Source organism: Trachurus japonicus, chromosome 22 (assembly GCF_045865225.1).
Source record: "Trachurus japonicus isolate A0001 chromosome 22, Traja_1.0".
In the NCBI taxonomy this organism is placed as follows: Eukaryota; Metazoa; Chordata; class Actinopteri; order Carangiformes; family Carangidae; genus Trachurus; species Trachurus japonicus.
In genome coordinates, this window is record NC_140928.1 from 18,512,755 (window position 1) to 18,536,601 (window position 23,847).

The window sequence follows — 23,847 nt, forward strand, 5'->3', positions numbered from 1 at the left end:
AGTTTGGATTTTATCACCACACGTCTTTACTTTGATGGGATGTACTTAGCAATGGCAATTTCTCCTTAACGGGAGGTGTAATTGTCCTTTCTTTATGCACTCCTTTTAGATATTTACACCCCAATGCATTTTGTAAGCATGTACACAGAAGGTTGGTGGTTTGAATGAAGTTTTGGTAATTACACTTCATGTGCAATATTTACCACATTTTAAGGAGGTGCATCTTGTCTTGTAACTCTGTTGCATGTCAAGGCATCTCAGAGGCCAAAAATCAGTGCTATAGATTTAAACTGGAGCAACGATGACACCAATTACCATGTTGTTCCTGTCCTTTGGGAGTTGTAACGCTGCACCCCCAAAGTGTTTATCATGTGTCTGTTGTTATTTTCTGTAGAGCGCTTGCTTTAAACCTGAGGTAGAGCATTTCACGTGAAAGGAGAAGCTAATATCACGAGTTGTGGGTGTAACATAGTGCAAGCAATGGCAATACAAGCCTCTCGGGAGGCATTGGAGCAGCCCATGAAATACTGGAGCAACCCAGGCTTACGGAGCTTGAAAACAGGAAACATTCAACTTCGCTGCAGTGGAGAAGTACTTTGCTCTTTTCCTCTCTCGCCCCGGCTTGTTTGTGACTCTAAGATGTTTTGTGACTCCGGCTTCTGAAGTAGTTATTGTAGAGCCTTCAGGGTGTACTTGAGAATGCATTGCCAAAGCTTTGCAGCTCTGCGCAGCGCATGATAAGGTGGTAAGAGTGCGTTTTCCATGAGCTGATGGCATGCACTGCGCTGCACTACCTGCTGAAATGCTGCAGAAGACGTCTCCTCAGACCAAAAGGCTTAGATACTCGAGACTCCTCCTGAGAGCATTTTGCTGCTGCTTATTCTGCTGCTTAAGAGGAGCGGAATAACATCAGGTTACACTCCACAAACCCAGGGCCTCTCATCTTTGTTGTCATGAGGGTTGGATTCTAAATCATGCAGCAGTGTACATAAAAAAACCGAAAAAAAAAAAACCTTTAATGCCAGGATTATTGTTTTAAGAGCCATAACAAGTCTGTAATCACTCTTTGTTATCATCAATATTGATAATTTATTTAGAAGCAGTGTTGTGTTTGTGTGAATAAGTGCAGGTGGTAGAGCCTTGCAGCCGGCAACACTACGAGGTCTGGGCTGTACTAGGGCAGCACTTTACTCTCAGCTTTGGTGTTTTACATGACATAGCATCTCTCATCTGCGTCATAATGTGTACACTGATGTACTGCAGTACTGTGAAGGAGACCTTTGGCATGCCCACCTGTCTCTATGCAAAAATCTCCTCCAGTGTCATCATCCCCTCCCGTGCACTCGAGGAGATCATGATTGGTTAAAACCAAGAAAAGAAGCCGGGCTGTCATCAAACCCCTGCTCATTGATATGCTATAGTGTTACTCACACAAGTCTCAAAGGAGTAAGGTAGTGTTCTACTCTATTGTTGTAGTCCATACACACACTTATACACAGTGGAGATGACAAATACACAGATTTACACAGAACAAAGCCTTAAGAGTGAGAAAGAGGGAGTGTTATGATACAGTCAAATTCAATCTCAAGGTGCCCTTGGAGACTCTGTTCACTTCACATTCTTCAAGGCTGTTTAATGAGTTTTTTTTCTTTACTGAGCTCTATAGAGAGCAAAACCCACATTTGGACTATTTCCCATCAGCTTCTGTTCTTCAACAAATCTCACCGAGGGTATTTTAGCCTTTTTAGTGGTGTTGTGGCCTAAGGGATGACAGCCATTGTCCTCTGGGAAATACTGCTGGTTGGCTTCTAGAAATATTACGCAAAGAATGATATAATATAATTTTTAAAATGTTATCATTTCTGTCGTGAAACACTTGAAACACACTTGACTTGACCGGTTGTTGCTACACAGATACAGCGCAGAGATACATTTCATCACCTGGAGCCTGATGTTTTCTTTACATTGTGTAAACTCACCCATTCTACACTGAGCAGAGCATCTTTTCTTCCTACCTCCCAGACAGAGATCACTTAGTGCTTTACTTTATGAATAATTGGTAACAGGGAGGACTGTCCCTACTCGTCTGAGAAGTCGGTGACAGAGGAAAGAAGAGAGGGAAAGAGAGAGAGACTATGTCAGATACTTAATTGTTCTTCAGTGTGAGGGTGAGACGGGGGAAAAGTGCCAATTGTGGGCTAGACAGAGGCAGAGACATGAGAGTTCAGCCACGCTGATTAAAGAGATGCTTTCGTGTGAGTGTGTGTGTATGTGTGTGCCCTCCTGCCTGTGTCTGCGCATCTTGGCACTGAGACAGGCAAGTATGTGATGGATCGATGCTGTCCTTATGGCCAAGTCAACCATGTGCCTACTGCCTCAGCAGCACACAGACTCATTGCATGCTCCAACCCACAGAGTGTTGATTTGCCATAGAGCACTACTCAGTTCATTCTGCATCCCAGTTGAATAATATTTTCATATTGATCTTGGACTGTTAACATTATCTAAAGTCTTTTTCTACAGCAGTCCCGTCAAGAGAATGAATCTGTTCCAGCAGTCAGTATTGTCTCAAGTGCATCTGCCTCCTACTCCATATGTATACTTTTATTGTGATGGTTGACTTTGTGTTTCATGGAAAATATACATATAAGGTCCAAAAAAAGAAGCTTTTTTTATAATGCAGGCCATTTTCCAGGAAGGATATTCATAAAGATGTGAAAACACTTTATGATTTCTGGCACATTTTTCTGAATACTGTATGTCGAGAGTGTAACCAAAGTTTCACACATTCACATTTCCTGTGTATCAGACCATTTGCTTAGAGGTTTGAGGTCAAAATGCTTTTCCATTGTATTTCAAGGTACCATCATATGATGTAAAATAGTGCTTTTATGTCATGTAGGACACTCCTAAATTAGACTGAGGCTTACAGTCTGCTCTGCATTAGAATGAATGAGCATCAGCACAAAATAATGTTGTTGCCTTGAGGCTTGTCATATAGATTTTCATGTGCTGCCTTTAACACTCACAAATGTTAAAAATCTGTCTATGGACATAGATGCAAATGCAGCATCTCTCTTTGCATCATGTTGCACTGTAATGGAGCTCTTTACTCTTACTACTGCTGCTTGACTGTGCTCTAAGCACAATGCCTCTCGCATTAAATAATGCAGCTGGCTATTGTGCTCAACCCCCCTCGCTGCCCTCCCATCCCATAGCAGCCAATCTCAGCAGATTTCCGCTTGCTCTGCTATCGCTACGAGTAACCGTCTAATTCAGCGCTTACCGGGCCAACACTATAAACACAATCAACTCATTTACACAAGAGCAGCATCAAATGTTTGTTTTCAGCTGCTGCGCCCCCCAAAAGAATGTACCTGACTTTGCTGACGTATTTGCTACAGTTTCACAAAAGACAGAAAGCAGCTCTAATGCTCCTGGCTCATCGACATTAAAGATTAAAACCATTTAATTATTAATGCAGCCTATTTTGTTTTTTTTTCTCTACATAAACACAGTTTATTTTAGAAAATATGTGGAAAATACAAAATCACTGGTAAAATGCGTCCCTTACAAAATACGCCAATACGATGCTGCTGTTACTGAGTTTCTGTAAAAAAACTATTGTCCCAAAGCAATTTCCTTAGCGAGCTTGCATGCCAGACACCCAACAAGACATTTCTTAGACAAATTTGTCTATAATGAATGTACAGACTCAAATATATGCAAATACAATCTCACACGTTTTGTAATGCAGCATCAAAGCCATTTAATTCCACTCTTTTACATACATAAACGTATTCATTTACTTAGACCATTATTTTCCTAAAACGTGAATCACTCCAGTCAATTGCCTCAACCTCATTTGTACCATATAAAGAGAGTAAACAGCCCAGAGGATCAGCCATGAGTAGTCTGCGTTTGATGTCACATTTAGTGGGGAAAAATCCCCCAATTAGCTGCACAGAAGAACTCTTTATGTTGCACCTGACTGCCCAGTTTTATACGTTTGCAAGGAGACTGTGGCGGTAGTGGATTGTCCAACGGGGGGTGGGGGGTATTTATTTGTGGCGGACATAATTCTTTTGTGGTGGGCCACCACAAATAAATTCATGTGTGGGAAACGGTATATTACATGATATAACCCTGATATATGATTTTTTTTAAGGGAAATTTTCAACTTCTCAGGATTCAGTGTCACTTGTCAAAACTAACTTCTTTAAAGAGGAACTATGCAGGATTTGTAGCTTAACTATGCTACATTCTGGCTCTCTGCCTTCCACGTCGTGCGTGTCTCTTATTGTGTCTCTTGGCTGAAAAACAACCTTGCAAGATCAGGGCCGCCGCCCCGGTGTCCCAGCTCTTGTCTCTGCGCACCGAGAGACAAACGCGCTTCGTATGACATAATCTCTTGTTTATGACAGATAAGACTACACAAATATACACGTCGTAACATCATGATATATAACGTTATCTACCGTTCTATTGATTGATTCCTCACTGGCTTCATTGTAAACAAATGCACATGGCCGAGAGGAGGGTTAGCAAAACAGCGGAAAAGCGACCAGACTTACATGGTTCCTCTTTAAAATGTTTAGATAAAGAAAGTCATCATTAATGCAGTGATACTGAAGATTTGTAAATTGAACATGTGTATAATTCTGCAGCTGTGGTTGCAGTTTCGATCTGTAATTTTGAAAAACCTCATTAAGAAAGTAAGAGTGACACTGATGTCAGGACCACACAGCAGCTCCTCAGTGCTATAATGATGGTATTTGAAGTGGTACTCGTATGGGTACGAGCGTGTGGGCGAATTGTGGGTCTGTCTGCACTCATGCATGCACTGACGCAAAGACTGAAGTCTGTATTGTCTTGACAGGATGATGAAGTGGTGCTCCAGTGCGTGGCCTGCATCCAGAAGGAGAATCGCAAGTTCTGCCTGGCTGCTGAGGGTCTGGGGAACCGGCTGTGTTACCTGGAGCCCACATCTGAGGCAAAGGTAGGCACACTGACTCCACTGTTACCATGTTTGATTCAGTGCAACACAGAGATGCATGCTGTCGGCGTGGGATGTATCTGCTCAGCTTGTTGATGAAAAATCATCTGTTTCATTTGATGGAGTTTGTTTTCGCTGCAGTTATTTAATCAACTTCATTTTCACACACGCACACACATGCACATGCAGAGACTAATATACCCAAGGAATGTCACATGAAGCAGTTTGCAGGATGAAATGGACGCATTCATGTAGGCGAGAGCTCCATGAAAACCAAACATCCATTTACTTCTTCCTTGCTAACAGGTCCAGCAAACAATCAGCAAAGCCAAGCGGGGATGCACAGAAAAGGCAGCTCAGCACACCATGAAAACAGGAACAGCATCCACGTCGGTCTCCTTGATGAGCTTTTCTTCCAAGGGTTCAGGGACAACTCAGTGGGCCCGCGCCATCAGATGATAATTCCCTGAAATTACGCCCCTACACGCGCTTGATGGATTGTTTCATAAACAGTGCCGTGGTTGGCTGTAATTGCCTCCAGCTTTATAGCATCTGAGCGGCACGGTCGTAGCTGTGGACACATTCGCTGGTTTTTGCAAATAAGTGCAAAGTTCTAATGACTTTCATTTAATTGTTTTCCATTGTAATCAGTGGGCTGCCTCTCTAATGCATTTATGAGTAACTAATCCAGATTCTGAAGCACATCCTCAGCTCCTTTTTTTTTCTCTTTTGTCCTCTGCAAGTGATGAAGCCATTAGGCAGAATTATCTGAATGATGATTGGTTGTGGGGAATCATAACAATCCCAAGATACTCTCACCTTTCACTGGCTTCTGTCTGCTCAAGATAGGACGCCAGGGAGGTGCAGTGTGTGTATAAAAGGATGCATTTCAGGGACAGACGGCCTGCATGAGGAGGCACAGAGAGGAAGAACGAATGGTGGACATTAGAAGTTGTTTGTGCTTGTGAGCAGAGATGCGTGTACTCCTGGGGTTTCTCCCTTTTCATCATCCCCCTCCTGCCCTCTGAGTGCTCTGACAAACAGTACTGTATGTGTGTCTCTATGGCGGAGGTGGGGGCAGGGGTGTGCTGTGCATGGAGCTTTCACCCCATATTGGATGGTAATTACACCTGACAGGTGTGATGGATGTTCTCCCAATCTGACACTTTGTCTTCATTGCCTGGTGTTTTTATGAAAAGGCATCACTCCACCTTCCCCCACCTTCGGGATCAACGACACAGTGCTTGAGAAAACCCAAGATGGCAATTTAGAAGTGGGCCCGGACAACCAAACAGGATGCCTCCTTCCTTACCTTGGTGAACTATTCTAGTAATGGGGCACGGAGGCCGGACGACAGGATGAGGTTGATTTAAAGTGCGCACAGTTTAAATGGCAACATCAATCAGCCTGTGAGAAGCTGGTTGATGGTGATATACGACCGGCAACTCTCGCCTGTCAGTGACTCAATATTATGACCACTGGAGGGTAGATGCCCACATACCATAATGGCTCACTCTGTTGTGTGTACAGTTTGCAAATCAAGAAACCAGAAGCAGCTGATTTGATATGCGCAAATATATTGTTTTTTAGTTCCTGTCTTTATCTCTTCGCTTAAGAGTTTGAGCCGTTCTACCAATTAAGCTGAAAAGGAATGAAGGAGCTGAGGTCACCTCCTTGGGGCGGTCAGCTTTAACCCTTTTTGACCCTGTCTCTGTAGACAGACATAAAGATGTGATCTATCTTTGCCCATCGTCCAGCTACGCTCTCTCCCTAAACACACCATTGGTCATAAACCAATCGTCAGGGCATGGACAAGCTGTTGTAAAGCTGTCTCCTCCTCCTCTGCCTTGCGAGAGGACATCCTGACAGGGCTGGACACTCATCATCCCCTCCAGCTCTCCTACACCCTCATTTCACTTCCCTGCTCTTGTCGAGGCGGCTCCCCTCCCCACCAAATGTTACAGTCCTGCGCCTGGAGAGAGCAAAGGTCAGCTGTTAGTCACCCAGAGAGATGAGGGCTGGCGGGGGTGGATCGCTTCCCACCAGAGCCTTTTACTCTGATTCCTCCACAGTGACAGAGAGAAAGCTAGGTAGTAAAGAGGCACGCCAGAGCCAGAAGCTTCAGTAATACAGAGTATTGTACAGAGTACAAGTGTGAATAGTTTCACATTTTGGTAAATAATTAGATTCTTGCCTAGATTCAGGTGAGAGGTTCAATACAACTGTCATATCTGACCATTAATTTGAAGCTTCCAAAGGGCATACTACGGTTTAGCAGCCAGAAAAACAAATTTAACTCACATTTATCTGTTGGCAAGAGAGCAACTATAAAGCAAGAATCATTCCCCGAAATAACAAATTATTTGTGTAATGCAATTTGGGTTTTTTGTACAACAAGAGTGTGAAATTGGGAGATGTTTTTGGTTCAAATAAATTCATAGCGTCTCTCAAAATAAAACAAACCATTCAAGTTGACGTCTGTATTTTGTGACATGGGGGAATGTGTCTGTAGTAGAGCCAGTGGAAACAGAGTTGTTAGGTATCCACACACTGCATGTTTTGCTATCTTCGTTTTGATTATACTTTCATGCATTGTATTAGTATTCCTTCAAACGGAAACTGTGTTACGTGAAGTTTGCAAATGAGGTTACATTTACCTGAGTGAATGATCCAGTTAAGGAGAAGTTGAGGTACTCAGTAAGGAGGCCAGCCCAGGGCAGGTGTTTAGGTTGGTATCATTTATCTTATAGCCGTCGCACCCCACAGTTCTCCGTTCCTGCTCCCCTCATTCTGTCAGTGAACTTCCCTTATTCGTTTTTGTCCTATCCGTCACTGCACCAGTTTGGGATGCAATTTGGCATCTTCACTGTGTTTGAGTGTTCTCTTCCCACATGGCGTACTTATCTGGGTGCAGACTAACCTGAGAGCACTTAATCTGTTTATAAAGTACCTTGTAATGAATATCACCCGCTCGATTAAGACGATCTTGGTTCTAGTGTACCGTAGTTAAAAATGCAGCAGTCAGCAGAGATTTTATGGCTGGGCATCTCATCTACCCTGTAGATTTTGGGGAGGAGTTTTCATTTTTCTGGCTGTATGTGGACATTTTTGCTCATATAGCAAAAAGTTCTTAAGCCATTAAATCATAATCTCTACAGACAAGTTACCGTGGTGATCTTCACACTGCTGATGCTTTGCTGAGGGAGCCGAGGAGGCGTAGTGGGTCAGTGGAGAGTAGGATCGTTTTCTGAGGCAGCTCCTGTCATGATGGTAGTCTCGGGGTTTTTGATTCAGACATCACTTGACTTCAGCACTTGATGCTGTACAGCAGATACTGTACTGTATATATGGTGTTTCACTGGCCCTGTATTACAGCACAGTAAGACAGTAAGACCGAAATATTCCCATTCTGGTTAACAACTAAATGAGAAGATACTACTGTACTCCCATGTGTGTAAATATGCAGATACCGCCAGCAGTCATTTATGATTGAAAGAAGAGTGAATCATCCAGCCTGGTCATGTGCTATATACAGTAGTGCCCAGAAATCAGCAAAATTATGTTTATTTTAACTTCTTTTTTTTCATGCAAATTAAACAAGGGACATAGCTGTACAGTAAACAAGAGGCTAATTAAGATTGGAAACAGATCACACAGCATTACACACTGTAACAGATGTAACAGCAACAAACAGGAATACATAAACTACATGTTTATTGGACTTCAATGATTTTTAATGTGTTATATAATTAAAGCAGAAGTAAGCGATCCGGTCGTTTTGGCTAATGCTGCGTTCCAGGCAGGCTTTTGAAACCGCAAATTACAGCTTCAAGTCACGACTTACGACTTTGTAGCGTTCCAGGCAACCCGCAACTCGCGTTTCTCCGGCCTGTTGTCTGTGAAAGTGCACTATAACGGCCACTCGTAACTTCCGACCTGTGAACTCGCACCAGATCGAACTGGTACGACTTCACTGGTCGGAAAAACACGAGTTACGGGTTGCCCTGAACGCACCATAACTTCTTGTCAGCCGACGGAGTTAGCAGTCCCCGCCCTCGTCATGGATCTATTGGTCCTCGTCCCTACATCACCACATTCAGGCGCATCCCTTGGCTGCACACACAGCCCTTCATGCCGTTCTCTCTCCTCATTGGATAAAAATTGTAGGATACAAGTTTTCTCCTCGGCTCAGAGCAGAGCAGAGGGACTGAGAGACCCGTGTTTCGGTCCAAACACTCTATGTAAGTGATTGCTGTCGGAAGATATAACTATTTAAGACTTATATTAACACAAAAATATCGCTTACTTCTGCTTTAATACAAATTATATACAGAATCCTTCATATGTCTGTGAAGTTTTCGTGGAGCTGAGCCCTCAGGAAGAGAGCACTCGCATTTTCCTCTTGTCTTGTTTAAGCCCAGCTTCTGGTTTAGTCAAAGAAGACAGTTGTGTTTTTATTAACTTCAAATACATCTTGAAACTATTCAAATGAAAACACAGAGTAATGCTGTGTAGATAAATGCAGCCTTTCAAAAACTCCCTAGCTGTGTTGATTCTTAACTGGAGACACACTTCTCTGTCGTTGCAGTATGTTCCTCCAGACCTGTGCATCTGCACCTTTGTGCTGGAACAGTCTCTGTCAGTGCGGGCCCTGCAGGAGATGCTGGCTAAGAGCGGACAGAACAGTGAAGGGGTAAGTGATGGTGACACACAAATACTAACACACACACACTCGTACAGTAAATACATACACACAAACACACTACTACACAGTCCATACTTCAACTCTTCATAAGTCATCCCCGAGTCATGTACTTTATGTCACCACTGTGTTTAGACATTCAAAAGAGGAGCTTGTAAAGGAGTTTATTGTGTATTGTTCAGTCACTATAAAGAGATTAATTGGAACAAGGGGCCTGCTACAGCGGCCCGGGGACCTCAGTTGCATAGAGGTCTGGGCCCCCATGAATATCAATGAGGATGAAGGGGAGCCCTGCCTCGTGCACAGTGGGCACTTTTGCCCATTTGATTAACACCAAGCCTGGGAGGAAATGAGCATCATTTAGCTACATATTTGCCTTTGTAACACTTCATTGGCAAAAGAAAACAGCTGCCAATAGATTTAGCTTTTTCTTCCCTCAAGAATTGATAAGAGAATTTAAAAGATAAAACTAATCGGCCCGTGTGATCAATATTATGTGGCTGAATTTGTAATCAACACTCATTCATCACTGTATTCTCTGCTCCTGATGTTGTTTCTCTTGTCTTCTTGCAAGTGTGATTCCTTCTCTTTTTCATTGCTGTGACAGATGTGTAACTCTCCCATCTTTATCTTCTATTTTCTGTGTATAATCTCCATCTTCCGCATGATAGACACGCGGCCCGGATCGATGGGTATGTTCATCCCTCATATCATTCCCCACTCATCCCTAATGCATGACGCAGTAGATTAGTCACAATACCTCTCCTTGATTAGTTCCCCTGTTTTTCCCTCATTGGCCCTCTAACACGTCACCATCCAATGTTTGTCTTCACATCAGCAAATTGTTAGAAGTTGTGGTAGTATGCAAACACAAGAGCCCACACTTTTGAAATAACAAACGATCGTATGGATTTCTTTGTGAATGCTGGGTGGGTAGATTGTGTCGACAGAGACAAATAGAGTTTGGTATAGACTTCCCAATAAGGTTTTGCACAAACATCAGTTTTCACACAACACACACCTTCCACTGCTGGAGAACTAGAGCGGCACCAATGCTGGATTAGAGTCAGATTAACATTAGTCTTGTCCTCGGGGGGATTCGGATGGGTGTTCAATGCAGCAGCATTTGTTTTGTGCAACCCCCCACGTAGGATATAGTATAAGATGCAGAGATGATGCAAACAGCTGAGACCAAGATTTCTGCAATGAGACAGTAAATCATCATGATTTTCTGAGGTGGTTTAAAAAAAAAAAAAAGAATCTCCCAGCATGACTTGGAATCTTTTTCCTGTTTTAGCCAGTTCACCCTTCTAATGCCACATCATGGATAATCATAGTGAAAATTTCCATAAACCCTCAGTTGCTCAGACTCATATTCATTGACTTGACTTGTGAGATAAATGGATGTGTCAGTGTTGGAGCTTTGTGGCCAAATGTGTGGACTTATCTGTGCGGCAGAATGATGGAAGTCAAGACCATTGGTTCCACTGCCGCTGTGGGGAGTTAGCAGGCGGGAAATTCTGAGCCTCAGCAGGAAGAACGGGTGATCAAAATATTAAACGCTAAATTAAAGCTCAAATGGACACGTTTAACTCTTAGTACAGCCTCTTCCCTCTTGCATCAGCACTTCTTTAAAACCATAACATCACATTTAAAGTCCAAATTAAATTAAAGGGCATGATTTATATATATATATACACACACACACATGCTGTATATATTGCTGAATTGTGCTGAATTGTATATATTGCTGAATTGTCAACATTATGTTGAGAAGACCAAGGCAAAAGTCACAGGGAGGATGTTGGGGTGGTAAAGCGTGGACTTTGTGTTCACATCCTGATTGGTCAGTTCAGACATTTGTGTGGCCCTAACTCTTCAACATCACTGCTAACAGCACAGTGTCTGCTAGTGCTCATATGACTTATGAGCCACAGCACGGTTTGTTTACCCTGCCAAAGCTCAGCCTGCCAGCCGCTGTCAATCAAACACAGGCATGTGTATGTGTCTCCAGCGGCGGAGAGCAAAAAACAAACAAACCCAAACATTTCCATTAGAAAAAAAAACACAAATGTGTCTTTTGTTGGACTTTAAATATTGTTTGGTTTCCTACTTTGTACCGTTTGAAGATTTACTCATCTCATATACTTTTTTCTTAACATTTTGCTCCTTTTCTGCCTTTGCAGCAAATACCTTTAGACACTCTGAGATAGCTCGGATTGGCTCTTTTAACTGTGTTACTCCAGTGCATTCTCACCACTCACGTTTATCTGTTTTCGATATTGTCTACCCATTCATCATTCTTCGCCTGCGCTGAAATGTCACTGGAGGAAGCACCATTAAAGGGGAAATGGAGGTTGAATATGTCCCGGCTGAGTCTCTGAGATCAATATGTCTTTGAACAGATGGGCTTATCAATAGACAGTGGCTGGAGCAAATCGGTAGTACAGGCTGTTTTAGCTGGAAGGCACGGATGAAGACCTGTGGAGACAACACCCCAACAGCAAGTGTAAATGCCGACCCCTGTTTAGCTCAATCCGCCGGTGACCTCTCGTTGCAAATTTGTTGTCATCAAATCCAAAATGCGCTGACCCGTTTGATTTGGGGGGGTTTGCTGGTCAAATCAGTCAATCCATGAAACAAGAGCTGCTCCCATGACCCCCCGAGTGCGCTTGTGTCGCTCTGCTGTCACCGCAGCCTCTTTTTTCTCACAGCCTGGCGTCAGCTTGTGGCTCTTCCTACTGTCTTTTTATTGAAAGAAACCACAACACTGTGGCCACACACTCATGTAATCTGCTGCAGGGCTCACACACCAGGAGGCTGCGTCCTGCTAAATGTCACGTCTTTAAATTGTTATGAAGATGTGACTTGCGGTCAACAGCTAGATCACTGATACAGTTCTTAGCCTGTTTTCTTCTCTCACACCTCTTTGATCTGAGTCTTTTCCTTTATGGTTCAATGAGTCGCGGGTAATAGTTTTTACAGTATTGCTCAAGGTGTATTGAATTTTTTTTTTTTTTTTTGCTGCAATGTGTCTCCACATGTAGATACCACTTTTTTTCTACACTGATATGAGCCATCTGTATAACACACTGCCCAGCCACAGGATAAGGAAGTGAGCGAGTCTTGGGGTTTATTGGTTGTGGTGATTGCAGCTGGATGTGCCTCGCCGCATTAAGCTCAGCACCTCAGCGTATAGCAGTAGCCAGCAACACAGAAGAAGCCTGGAAGCCGGTGCTGCAGTCTGCACGACACAACTGCATCAAATCACAGGCTGGGCTATTGTCCCAGTAGCCAATCAAGATGGGGGATAGAGTGAGAGAGAGAAAAAAGAGAGAGAATGAAAGAACGGCAGGGCATGGTGGGATGTTCTCTTGAAACACTGCCATGATTCATGTATCTCTCTGATGATATATGGCTATAATTTTGTGAAAATCTACAGATGCGTATCATTAGTGTCCTGCTGTGCCTGTAGTTTCAGTTTAATGTGACGTTTTTATGGCTAAACCTGGCTGTTTGGCGTCGAGTCAGGCATTATTTCTGGGTCTTGTGCCAGTAGTGTTGTTTTGTAAAACGCCTAAGAATTGGTAGTCAACTTGTCGCCCCGTCAGTAAAAGATTTTTTTGACAAACACGTGTGCCCCTAGGAATTTAATCATTTGTACTCAAGATTACAATAGAGCAGTGTCAGGCAGAAAGGCTCAACAGAACAATAGGTCCTTCCGAATAATGACACTCTTTCTTACCTTAATGCTTCCTAGAGGCTCATAAGGAAGGTGAGTAACACTGGAGTTGCTTGCCGAAGGAAAAAACAAAAAAAACTTCCCCTTATTCCCTCTGCATCTCTACCAGTAGAGATATCATTTAACCTCCTCCTGCATTTTAACCCAACACCATAAGCGGCGGAGCCATTCCCTGCTAACGTTGACCTTGCATCGGAGACTGACAGTAGTTGTGCATCCTTCCCACATTCCTGTAGTCGGAGTGCTGGAAAGATGACCCCGTATCCTGTTTCGCTCAGGGATACAGGAAACGCCAGAAACACCATCTCCTGTGGCCAGTCAGATTGCATGTCTTCATTGGCGAGATGAGGTGTCAAACCCTCTCCAGGAGATACGTGCCCCCCCACCCCCCACACTCCCCAGCTTGAGGTCATCATCGTCGGCGAGGAGGTCCTCGCTGAGGTCAACGTTCAGTACCAGAGGTCGGGTGTAGCTGGAAGCAGTTGGAGGGACACCACTGGGGCTGAGCTGACATGTAAATACATATTTGTGTGTGTGTGTGTGTGAATTCGATAGGCAGCGCAGAGTGGCGGACACAAGACTCTTCTGTATGGACACGCCATCCTCCTGCGGCATTCCTTCAGCTCTATGGTAAGAGACTCATCATCATTAGAAGATTAAAAACAGAGCATCGCAGGGGAGGGATTTAACCCATTTAATCCCACATTTTTCCCAGACATGAAAATATCCAAACCATGTGCCATTAGCAACCCTTTGAAATAATCAATCATTATTTTTTTTTAATTTTCATGGAAAAATAGGAGAAAAAGTGTGTTTTATAGTCGGTCACAATTGTGACCGGTGGGATAATATACTAATTTTACATATCCATCATAGCTATCAAATTGCTTATATTCCAGCCCAATTTTAACTGGGCTGTACTACAGAACTTTTTTTTTTACTGTTACCAGTGCCAGCATACATAACAGATGCTTGTGTGTTTTATCACATGTTAGTGGGGCTATTTTACATATCAAAAACATGTAGAATAACTAAAAGCAAAAACAAAAAGACGCCTATCAACATTGCCATTGTCACTTTTGTGAAAAATTTAAGACATGCATATTGTAACTTTGTTATTGGATTTACATTTTAGTGCAATATTGCTTTAGTGTACTTTTCATTTTACCATTGTAAATGTACATTTTTAGTGCAATATTGACTTATTGACATAGGGGTCACTCAGAATAACCTGCATAACCTCAGTCTTACTTTTGTTCAGGTTCAAATGTAATTTCAAAAGACATAAAACCAACATGACTACAAAATGCACATTTTAACAAATTTGATGCAAGCTTTTAAAATAGTTTTTTTTAAAGAAAATTCATGAATTGCTCATCTTGCCAACCCTTATTTGTCACTGACCCATGTATGAGACTTCCTTTGTACAACATCTCTGTAGAAGAGGTGGCTGCTTATGACTGCATTGAGGGACCATGTAAATGTGGGGCCCCACCACTTCTTGGACCTGATTGAGATATGACACCTTATAAAGTTTGTTTGAATGTTTAGATTTTATTTTTGACCACCTGCAACTTGGTCTTTGGCTCATCTGTCTGGGCCCTCTGGTGCGGGCATGGGCGGGCTCTTCCACAGGGGGTTGTGTGGCTGTAGGTATTAGTTCCAGCCAATCAAGAGCATACAGGTTGACCAATCAACTGTCTGAAGACTGAGATCAGTTGATGAAATGAATCAAGTCTGGTGTGCTACTGCTGCTTGGTTGGAACGGAAACCTGCAGCTGCAGGGCCTTTTGTGGGCGAGTTTGCCCATGATTGCTCTGGTGGGTACAGGTGGGTATAGGGATTTGCCTCTTCACCAACAGTGGGTGGAAGTGGGGTAGTGGTGAGAGGGAAGTTATCATCCCTGATAACATTGTTTCTTACATAATCGTTTTGCCTAACCTTCATTCAACAGCCAGGCTGACAATTGACCTGTCTCGCCCTTATAGTCCATATCACAGTCAATGGGGACAACATGTATTTCACTTTGAGAGATAGGTTAACTGAAATGCTTTAGGGTCTGTAAGGTCCAACATATATTGTGTTTAATTCAAATTTAAATAATAGTAATAAAAAAAGAAAGTTTTTAAAAAGTAGAAAGTTAGCTACTTACACTGTGTTATCCCACCGGTCACTATTGTTGCCATCGACAATTTTACTCATGCTGTGACCACACTAAACACAGTTGAGTGATTGTAGATGCATATGTCAATACTAGACACCTTAAAGATGATGTGTCCCAAAAATCTTTCTCTTATCTTTATGTCAACCTTCTTTGCTGACCTTCTTTGTCGGGGCTTTGATGCAGCCATCTTCCTCAGATGGTGCAACCAGGAAGTAATCAGCTCTGATCATGTGACAATTTACACTAAACATATGAAACTGCACATATGTGATCAGGAGGGTTTCTTGCTTCAGTATTTTTTGGAAATATGTTGATACTCCATTTACTAACATTTTTAGGGCCTTTAAACTGGAAATATTTTTTACGGTCACTTTTGTGACCGATGGGATTAATTAAATATCACCAACATTTTAAGTCGTATTAAGTCAAAGTGTCTGTGTGTGTGACAGCTCTGTCTCATGTGGTTTGATGTGTGTGTTGACCGCAGTACCTGGCCTGTTTGAAGACATCAAGGTCACAGACAGATAAGCTGTCCTTTGATGTCGGCCTGCAGGAGGACTCAACAGGTAAAAGAGAGGCTCCGGTGCAGTTTGCTTTTGTCGTCCTCTTCCTTCTCTTTCACTCTTACCGCCTCCATCTCTTTTTGTCCATCTCCGTCTTTGTTGCTCTGTCTCTCCGTCTCCTTTTTTTTCATCCCGTCTCTGTCTCTCTTTATCTCTCTCCCTGCACCTTATTTGTTCATGATAGAATTTCACTGTGTCTTTTCAGCATCTCAGTTAATATTCCCCGTGGAGCTGTGTAGACATACAGTGTGGTTCTTTTGTCAGAGCTGATTACATCTCTGCAGCTCATTTGATAGTCTTGTTGGGTGTCCTGATACCAGGATCCACTTCATATTAGCATTATTATTTATTTCATGCCTTGCAGCGGATGAGCAGTCACCCAAATACGACTTGAAAGCATTGTTGCTATGGCGCATCTACATTAGCCCAAATTCTAATTTCAGCCTGCTCTGGTCTTATTTACATTATTCATAATTACAGAGAACATTTGGTCAGTGACAGTGGGGTTTTATCACAAACCTTTCATTTAAATTAAAATGTAAATGTGGCATGATGTATTTGTGCATATGTTTCAGGTGAGGCCTGTTGGTGGACCATCCACCCTGCCTCCAAACAGAGATCGGAAGGAGAGAAAGTGCGCATCGGTGATGACCTCATCCTTGTCAGCGTGTCCTCAGAGCGATACCTTGTAAGTGTATTATTTACCATTTGATCCTTGATGCAGCCACTGTGTGTGTGTGTGTGTGTGTGTGTTTGCATAATATAGAGGTCTTACTGGGAGAGCATCAAGTCTGCTTTGCCTGATGTGACAAAATTTCAGATTATCCCAATCCTGTTACCACACACTGCACTCTCCTCATGACCTCTCTCCTGCGGGAGTCTTAACGGAAAGAAGCAACAACTTCTTCCTTCTGGGTGACTGTGAGACTGCAAACAATGACATCAAAATTTTGTCTGTCTGCAGTGGAAATGTCTGGTTTGGATTATGATTTCTTTAGACTGCTGCCAGTGTCAGCTTCTCCTGTTATCATCACATTCCTACATCATTAATAATAACCATGTCGCTATTACAGGTCTGAGCTGACCTTCTCAGACTTCTGACTTCTTTTCTTTTCTTTTTTTTTTTACAGTAAGATCATTCAGCCCTTTGAGCTCAGTATCTTAGTAAGGTCCAATGTAAACCTCAGAAGCATGATCCATATGATCTGAGAAATTGGTGACAGCAGCCAGGCGCTGTTTACCCCCCGATGGCAGGAGGGGCACAGCAGGTTGACCACTAGTGCCTAAGAGTTCTCAACGTCAGTCCGGTACTCTGTCCCTACTGTCACCCACACAGTGTTATGTGGGGACAGGCAGCACCCAAGGGCTCCATACAGGGATGATCAGGACACAGCTGCCTTAAATGTCTGTGTGTGTGTGTGTGTGTGTGGTTTTTTTTTTGGGGGGGGGGTGTAGAATGTGACACATAAACACACAAGTAAAACACACCAGCGCAGCATCACAGCTCCCCCAGATGGTATAAATCCCTAATCCCTCAAGGCATCTGTCAGTTTGATGGTTCCCTCAACTCTCAATGATGAACTTGAGTTTGCTGTCAGATCAGTGATGACAGGTTGTTTCAGACTTTACTCACTTTTCATGTTGAATCACCTGTGTCGGTCTTTCCACAGAAACTAAACTCTTATTTAGTTCTTGTCATGTTGTGAGATTCAATAGATTTGGCAAACCAGAATGTGTTAAACTGTGACAGGTCCATGGTGATGAAACATTTTATTCCATCATGAAAGAATGTTTGTCTTCCAACAGTCTTTGGCAGCTACAGGGCTCTCAAGTCTCACGCATTTGGCGTGTGACACACGCATTCCCACCCGTTCACACGCTCACACGCCACACATTGTATTTCTCACGCATTTAAATTACCACGGTGACGTCCATCAAGTTGCACCGCTTTAACAGTGGAACAGATTTGAGGGCGCACCTTCTTTTTACAGTCTATGGGGCGCACTGATCACACGGCAACCAAGCTTTGGTAAACACACCAGATCCGCGCCAGTTTACAGTATCTTCCCGTATTTTAGCCGTGTTGCTACCGGAGCTTAATTTAAAAAAAAAAAAAAAACCGCTCGTCGCGGTGGAGCTGAGAACAGCGGAGTTTCATCTGCTGCAGCTGATCAGCTGACATGCGGTCAAGACGTAAAACAGACCTGTCACTGTCACAGGTGTCTCTCATCTCATCTCATTATTATAGACTTCACCCTCAGAGCTCTCTGTCTTCAGACTGTCCTGACCTGTCCCTGAACATCACACAGAGACAACATGGAGCTGCCTGTGTGATTGGTTACTGAGTTTTATTAATGTTTACATCAGGCTTCAACAAATCAGTTTAGCTACTGTGATTTAGCCTAAGTAGTTAAATACAGTAATCATCATAGTGTAGTGGCAGGAAAGACCATTTAATCTGTATCAAATATGTTGGTCAAGAACAAGTTCAACAGAGGAAAAATGTTTAGGGTTTTTTTGTTCCTAAATGTAAAGATGGGTCACATTGGACCCTCAACATTATTTAAAAGTTAAATAACGTTTTACTTAAACATTTTTCATTGTGCTGTGCTCTAAAAATAAACTAACAAATACTAGTGTAGAGTCCTGTATAAGTGCCCAAAATAAGTGATTTGAGGGCATCCTCCAAAAAATGTTGTGCGCGCTATGCACGCGATAGCACATTCGCATTCACTGTGCCCCATCCAATTTTTGGGTTGCATGACGCCCCTGGTTAACTTCCAGTCATAAATCATAAATATTTTTGTTTTAATGAATTTATGAATCATTTGTCAGACATCCATCCCCACTTCAACCAAATCCCCGCTGCCGCTGGTAAAATCTCACTCTGAACTCATTTCAAAACTTGAGAGCCCTGCAGCTATGTACACAAGTTAGTAAGTAGTGTGTGCTATCTCTCCTTGTGTATCGCAGCACTTATCCATCTCCAATGGCAATATCCAGGTGGATGCTTCCTTCATGCAAACTCTGTGGAACGTTCATCCAATCTGCTCTGGTAGCAACATAGAAGAAGGTAAAGACAATACACAATATCCTCACGATCTCCTCTAAAAAATGTCGACTGCTTTCCAATGTTCAATGTTTTTTAATTTTATAATAAAAAAAAAACTTTTTTTTTTGCTTGTTGCTGTTTGTGTAAACAGCTGAGGAAACATTGCAAGTTCAGCATCAATTGTCCTTTACTTGTCTAGGGCTGTGTCCAGTGCTGAGAAGACAACACCAATGTATCACGTCTTTTCTCCTGCTTAGCTTAGCATGCTAACCAGCTAGCCCTGGCCCAAATCCTCACTTTTTGTTAATGACTCGCTGTAGCCTCTGAAGATGTAGTGTTGCTAGGGTGTTTTATAACCACTTGTCTTGTGAACTTGATTAAGCAATTACCAGTAAGACACAACTTACAACTACTTTTAATACGGTTTCAAGTTTCTACTAGCTAGCTGAAGCAAAGCCCCACATGCTCAAACTTCTACACTCATGTGATATTCTTAGACTCGAATTAACATCCCATTCAAGTAATAAGAAACAACAAGAGTTTTAACAATTTTAATTTTCAATTTCAAATGTGGATCTTTTTTTCTTTGACAGTGTATGTAGGAAACACTTTGTCACATTTGCATTTTTTTCTTGAGTGTTTCAGAAACCCAGCTAAAATGCAAAAGTGCTCCCTAAATATACACCCTACTTTTGTGACCTTGGTAGTCCCACTTTCCAGATTGCATCTCTCAGATGTGTATCTTGATCGTCTGTCCATCCTTTCCCTGTAGGCTACCTGCTGGGTGGTCATGTGATGCGGCTGTTCCATGGACACGATGAGGTAGTGACCATCCCTGGATCAGACCAGAGTGAAGAGCAGCAGAGGTGTGAAACGTAGCAAGTGTTGAACAAACAAGACTAAATTTGCAGTGTTAGGCGCTTCCACCTCGCTTCATAAAAATGCCCGTGACCGACGTAACACTCGGCTCTCCGGGGAGTCAACATAGCAGCTGTGTTATTTTTATCTCCCATATCGCTGCTTAGTGCCAGCACAGATAAGGTAGGCTGCAGGAAAATGGCACACTGGACTTGAAGTGGGTCAAAACAGTGGTCAAGGCTCATACACATTCAGCCAGGTGCCAGGAGAAGTACATACATCTACAGACACAGGACACACACACTCTCACACACACAGTCTATTTTTAGAACACGGCATGGCAAATATGGGGGCGGGATTTGATTTAGGTTTCCAGCTTTGGCTTTTCTCCTAGTGTTGTCCTTGAAATTCAACAAGAGCATGTTTTTCTTTTTAGATGTCTTGTGTTTTTTCTGGGGGAGATCACACACTCCAAGCTGTCAGCAGGAGGGATGATGAGCGATTTCTTTTATCTTTGGTCCCAGTCACCCGTATCACTGATAGACAGTGTAGCTGTGAGTTATCAGGGCACACATGTCTCTTTTTGAAGGATGTGACGCTGTAGTCTGCAGAGTAAATATGCTTCAGAGTGTGTATGTGTGCTTCTACGTGTCTGAATTGAACATCCTTCCAGTGAACATCAGTGTGGCAAATGAGAGTAAACAAGTGGTGTTCTTTCGAAGCCAGAATGAATGACCTTGACAGTATCAGTGGTGGCTAGACGTTGAAAGCATCCACAGACAGACCTCCCACTCATTCTTCTCTGGCATCCCCAGGATAGTCAACTATGAGACGGGTAAAGCCGGCGCCAAGGCCAGGTCCTTGTGGAGGCTGGAGCCACTCAGAATCAGGTGGGCTGTGTTTCACCTGATCTGTTATCTATTCCCTTTCTTGCCGCCTCTTGCTTCCTATTTTATTGTTTTTCATTTTCCATCATTCTCTTTTTTTCATCTCACCTTTTTCTTGCTGTCTGCTGCTTCTGCTTTCTATTTTTTCTTTCTATAGCCATTTGTCCTTTCCTCTCTCTCTCTCCACGTATGATTGAATGCTGCTCTGTGGCCTCTCGATCTCCCTCCCTCTTTCTCTTTCATTCTGTCCCACTCCCTGTCTCTTTCAGGTCTATCATCCAGCCTCACAGGCATGCAGCCTTTCCTTTTCCATTTCCACATTTACTGTGTTTTTTTTTACCCTTTTGTTTTGAATTTCCTAAACAGAAACAAAGAGAAATGATTAGGCAAATATTTGTTATTTGCTTATTATTCCACCACAGGGTATGACAGATAATTAACAGCTTGCAGCAACATTTAGATCAACTAATTAGCAGATATTAGGCTTCAGGGCTTATGAAATACAACATTTTCTCCTTGTATGTTTGCATGTTTGCTCCATTATAACATGCTGGTGTGACCTTGACAGCTGGAGTGGGAGCCACATTCGCTGGGGCCAGCCCTTCAGACTGCGCCACCTGACCACTGGTCACTACCTGGCGCTGACCGAGGACAGGGGGTTGGTGCTGCAGGATCGAGAGAAGTCCGACACCGTAGCTACTGCCTTCTGCTTCAGAGTCTCTAAGGCAAGGACACACAGATAGAAGGGCACAAACACGAGGACGCATGCACTCGACTCCCCGCTGTTCCTCAAGGTGACCTTTGTCACACAGGATCAACCACACACTTTCTCATTAGGCGTCACTGAGAAGGCGTTACAAAAGGAACTCTTCTAAACCTGCACAAATGAACCGCCCACTCCCCTTGGACTGGAAAATCACCATTCTTTTTCAAGGACAATGAAAATTACAAGAATTATTGGACCAATGAAAGCTGCGCCATAGAGGTTAATTTAGCTGATCTTGCCAACTCTGACTGAACCGACCATTTAGCCATACTCTGTAATGGAGTTTCTAGATATGGCCAGTGATTGTGAGCCTATTAGTGACCCTTCCAATGTGGATTTAAAGCAGGTATTATGGAATATAAGTGAAGTCATTTATCATTGGACTTTTTCAATGTCGATTTACCAGTTGCTGATCCTAATGGCAGAAACAAATACAATAACTGTGATGGATAGAACCATAAACAGCAGATGCCGTTGACATTTGGTTGGTGGTTTGATTAAAAACAAATCTGCATGCGGCACCTCTCTATGTGCACATGTTTGTATTATACTAGCGTGCTCATGCATCTCGCTGACAGCTTTGACATGTTCATTTTCTCGTCCCCCTGCGCAGGAGAAGCTGGAGCAGAGCCCCAAGCGGGACATCGAGGGCATGGGGATGGCGGAGATTAAATACGGGGACTCGCTCTGCTTCATCATGCACGTGGCCACGGGACTCTGGCTCTCCTATCAGGCACCTGATGTCAAATCTGCCCGTCTGGGTCCCCTCAAGAGACGAGTGAGCGGAGACAAACACAAGCACACACAGTTCTGTCTTCAGCTTGCAATGCAAAGCGTACACAAAAACAAACAGAATTAATAAATGAGATTCCTCGGAGCAGATAATTATTTTCGGGGTAATGAGCTGATTGAGTTAAGGTGATTGTCTATTAGTTCAGATCTATACCTCGACTAAAAATAAACCCTGTCCCTTGGCTACAGTGGCAGAAGTGATAGAGGCGTGTGCACGATAATGTGTGTAACAATGTGTCCTCCATGTAAACACAGCCAGATAGCCTGTAGTGTCAGCACCTGTGTTCCAGACATTGTGGTTCATGGCTGGCTGTGAATGACTGGAGGTTTTTTTTTCTCTCCATTAAATGGCTTCCTCTCGATCCGTTTGCTCTTCTCCCACCGTCGTCTCATATCAGTGTCTCATACCCTCTTTCTCTCTGTGACGCCGTCTCAAGGCGTGTCTACATTCTGAAGGTCACATGGACGATGGGTTGACCCTGCAGCGCTGTCAACATGAAGAGTCCCGCGCAGCACGCATTATCCGCAACACCACTCTGCTCTTCAACAGATTCATCAGGTACTGTTATGTATGTTGGGAAAAAAAAACAAGAACTTGCTGCTAAATTCCTCACCAGTGCACTCAGTGACGTGATCGCACAAATTGCCCAATTAAACCAAATTACTATCCACATTTATCCTTAGTCACTTTATTATGGTAATAAAGTGTACTGTCACTGGTACAAGTTACATAAGCACCAAACTGACGAGAGTAGAGAAATTGTTAGTACATGTGATCCATGATTACGAGTTCCCGGCATCAACTCATCCCCAAATTCCAGCTGAAGCTGAGAAAAATCAGACATCTCAAAGCCTGACAGACTCTCACACTGTCCTGATGGAACATCCCTTCCTGATTGTGAATATATACCCACCAGAGAGTGAAGCTCTGGGCCAAAGCCCCAGACAGTTCACTCAGTGGTCCAGTCATGCGTTTCCAAACGGCAAACACTGAAGCAGCGTCACAGCTACGCACGGCCAGCTCTGGAAAAAGGAGCTGTGGAGCACGTAAGTGGATGCTTCCTCTACCTTTTTATTAATTTTTTTATCAAATGGCCCACTGTCCCATGGGGTTGGGCTCGGGGGCACTCATGGCGGGAACATGTGAGAGTCTGTCAGCCCCCCACCCCGCCCCCCTGCGGCTATGACACATACATCTCCCCACAGCCCTCCCACGTGTACGACAGGAGCTATTTTTAGCAGGCCAGAGGAAATCAGCATTTCAGCATGGATGAACCTGTGGGCTAAACATTGTATTAGTCATCACAGCTTCTCCTCGAGTCGGC

General features: G+C 43.2%; 1 protein-coding gene across 1 annotated transcript in view; it reads left to right on the forward strand.

Annotated features, from left to right (window-relative positions):
• Positions 1–23,847, forward strand: part of LOC146963900 (ryanodine receptor 3) — a 141,932-nt gene that overhangs the window by 38,375 nt on the left and 79,710 nt on the right. Inside the window, exons 2-14 of the mRNA XM_085767928.1 lie at positions 4,880–4,999; positions 9,585–9,689; positions 10,370–10,390; positions 13,459–13,473; positions 13,996–14,070; positions 16,092–16,170; positions 16,743–16,855; positions 19,141–19,240; positions 19,992–20,085; positions 20,893–20,967; positions 21,533–21,689; positions 22,344–22,508; positions 22,960–23,081. Of these exons, the coding sequence (XP_085624054.1) occupies positions 4,880–4,999; positions 9,585–9,689; positions 10,370–10,390; positions 13,459–13,473; positions 13,996–14,070; positions 16,092–16,170; positions 16,743–16,855; positions 19,141–19,240; positions 19,992–20,085; positions 20,893–20,967; positions 21,533–21,689; positions 22,344–22,508; positions 22,960–23,081 (1,241 nt within the window). The remainder of the gene's footprint in view (positions 1–4,879; positions 5,000–9,584; positions 9,690–10,369; positions 10,391–13,458; positions 13,474–13,995; positions 14,071–16,091; positions 16,171–16,742; positions 16,856–19,140; positions 19,241–19,991; positions 20,086–20,892; positions 20,968–21,532; positions 21,690–22,343; positions 22,509–22,959; positions 23,082–23,847) is intronic.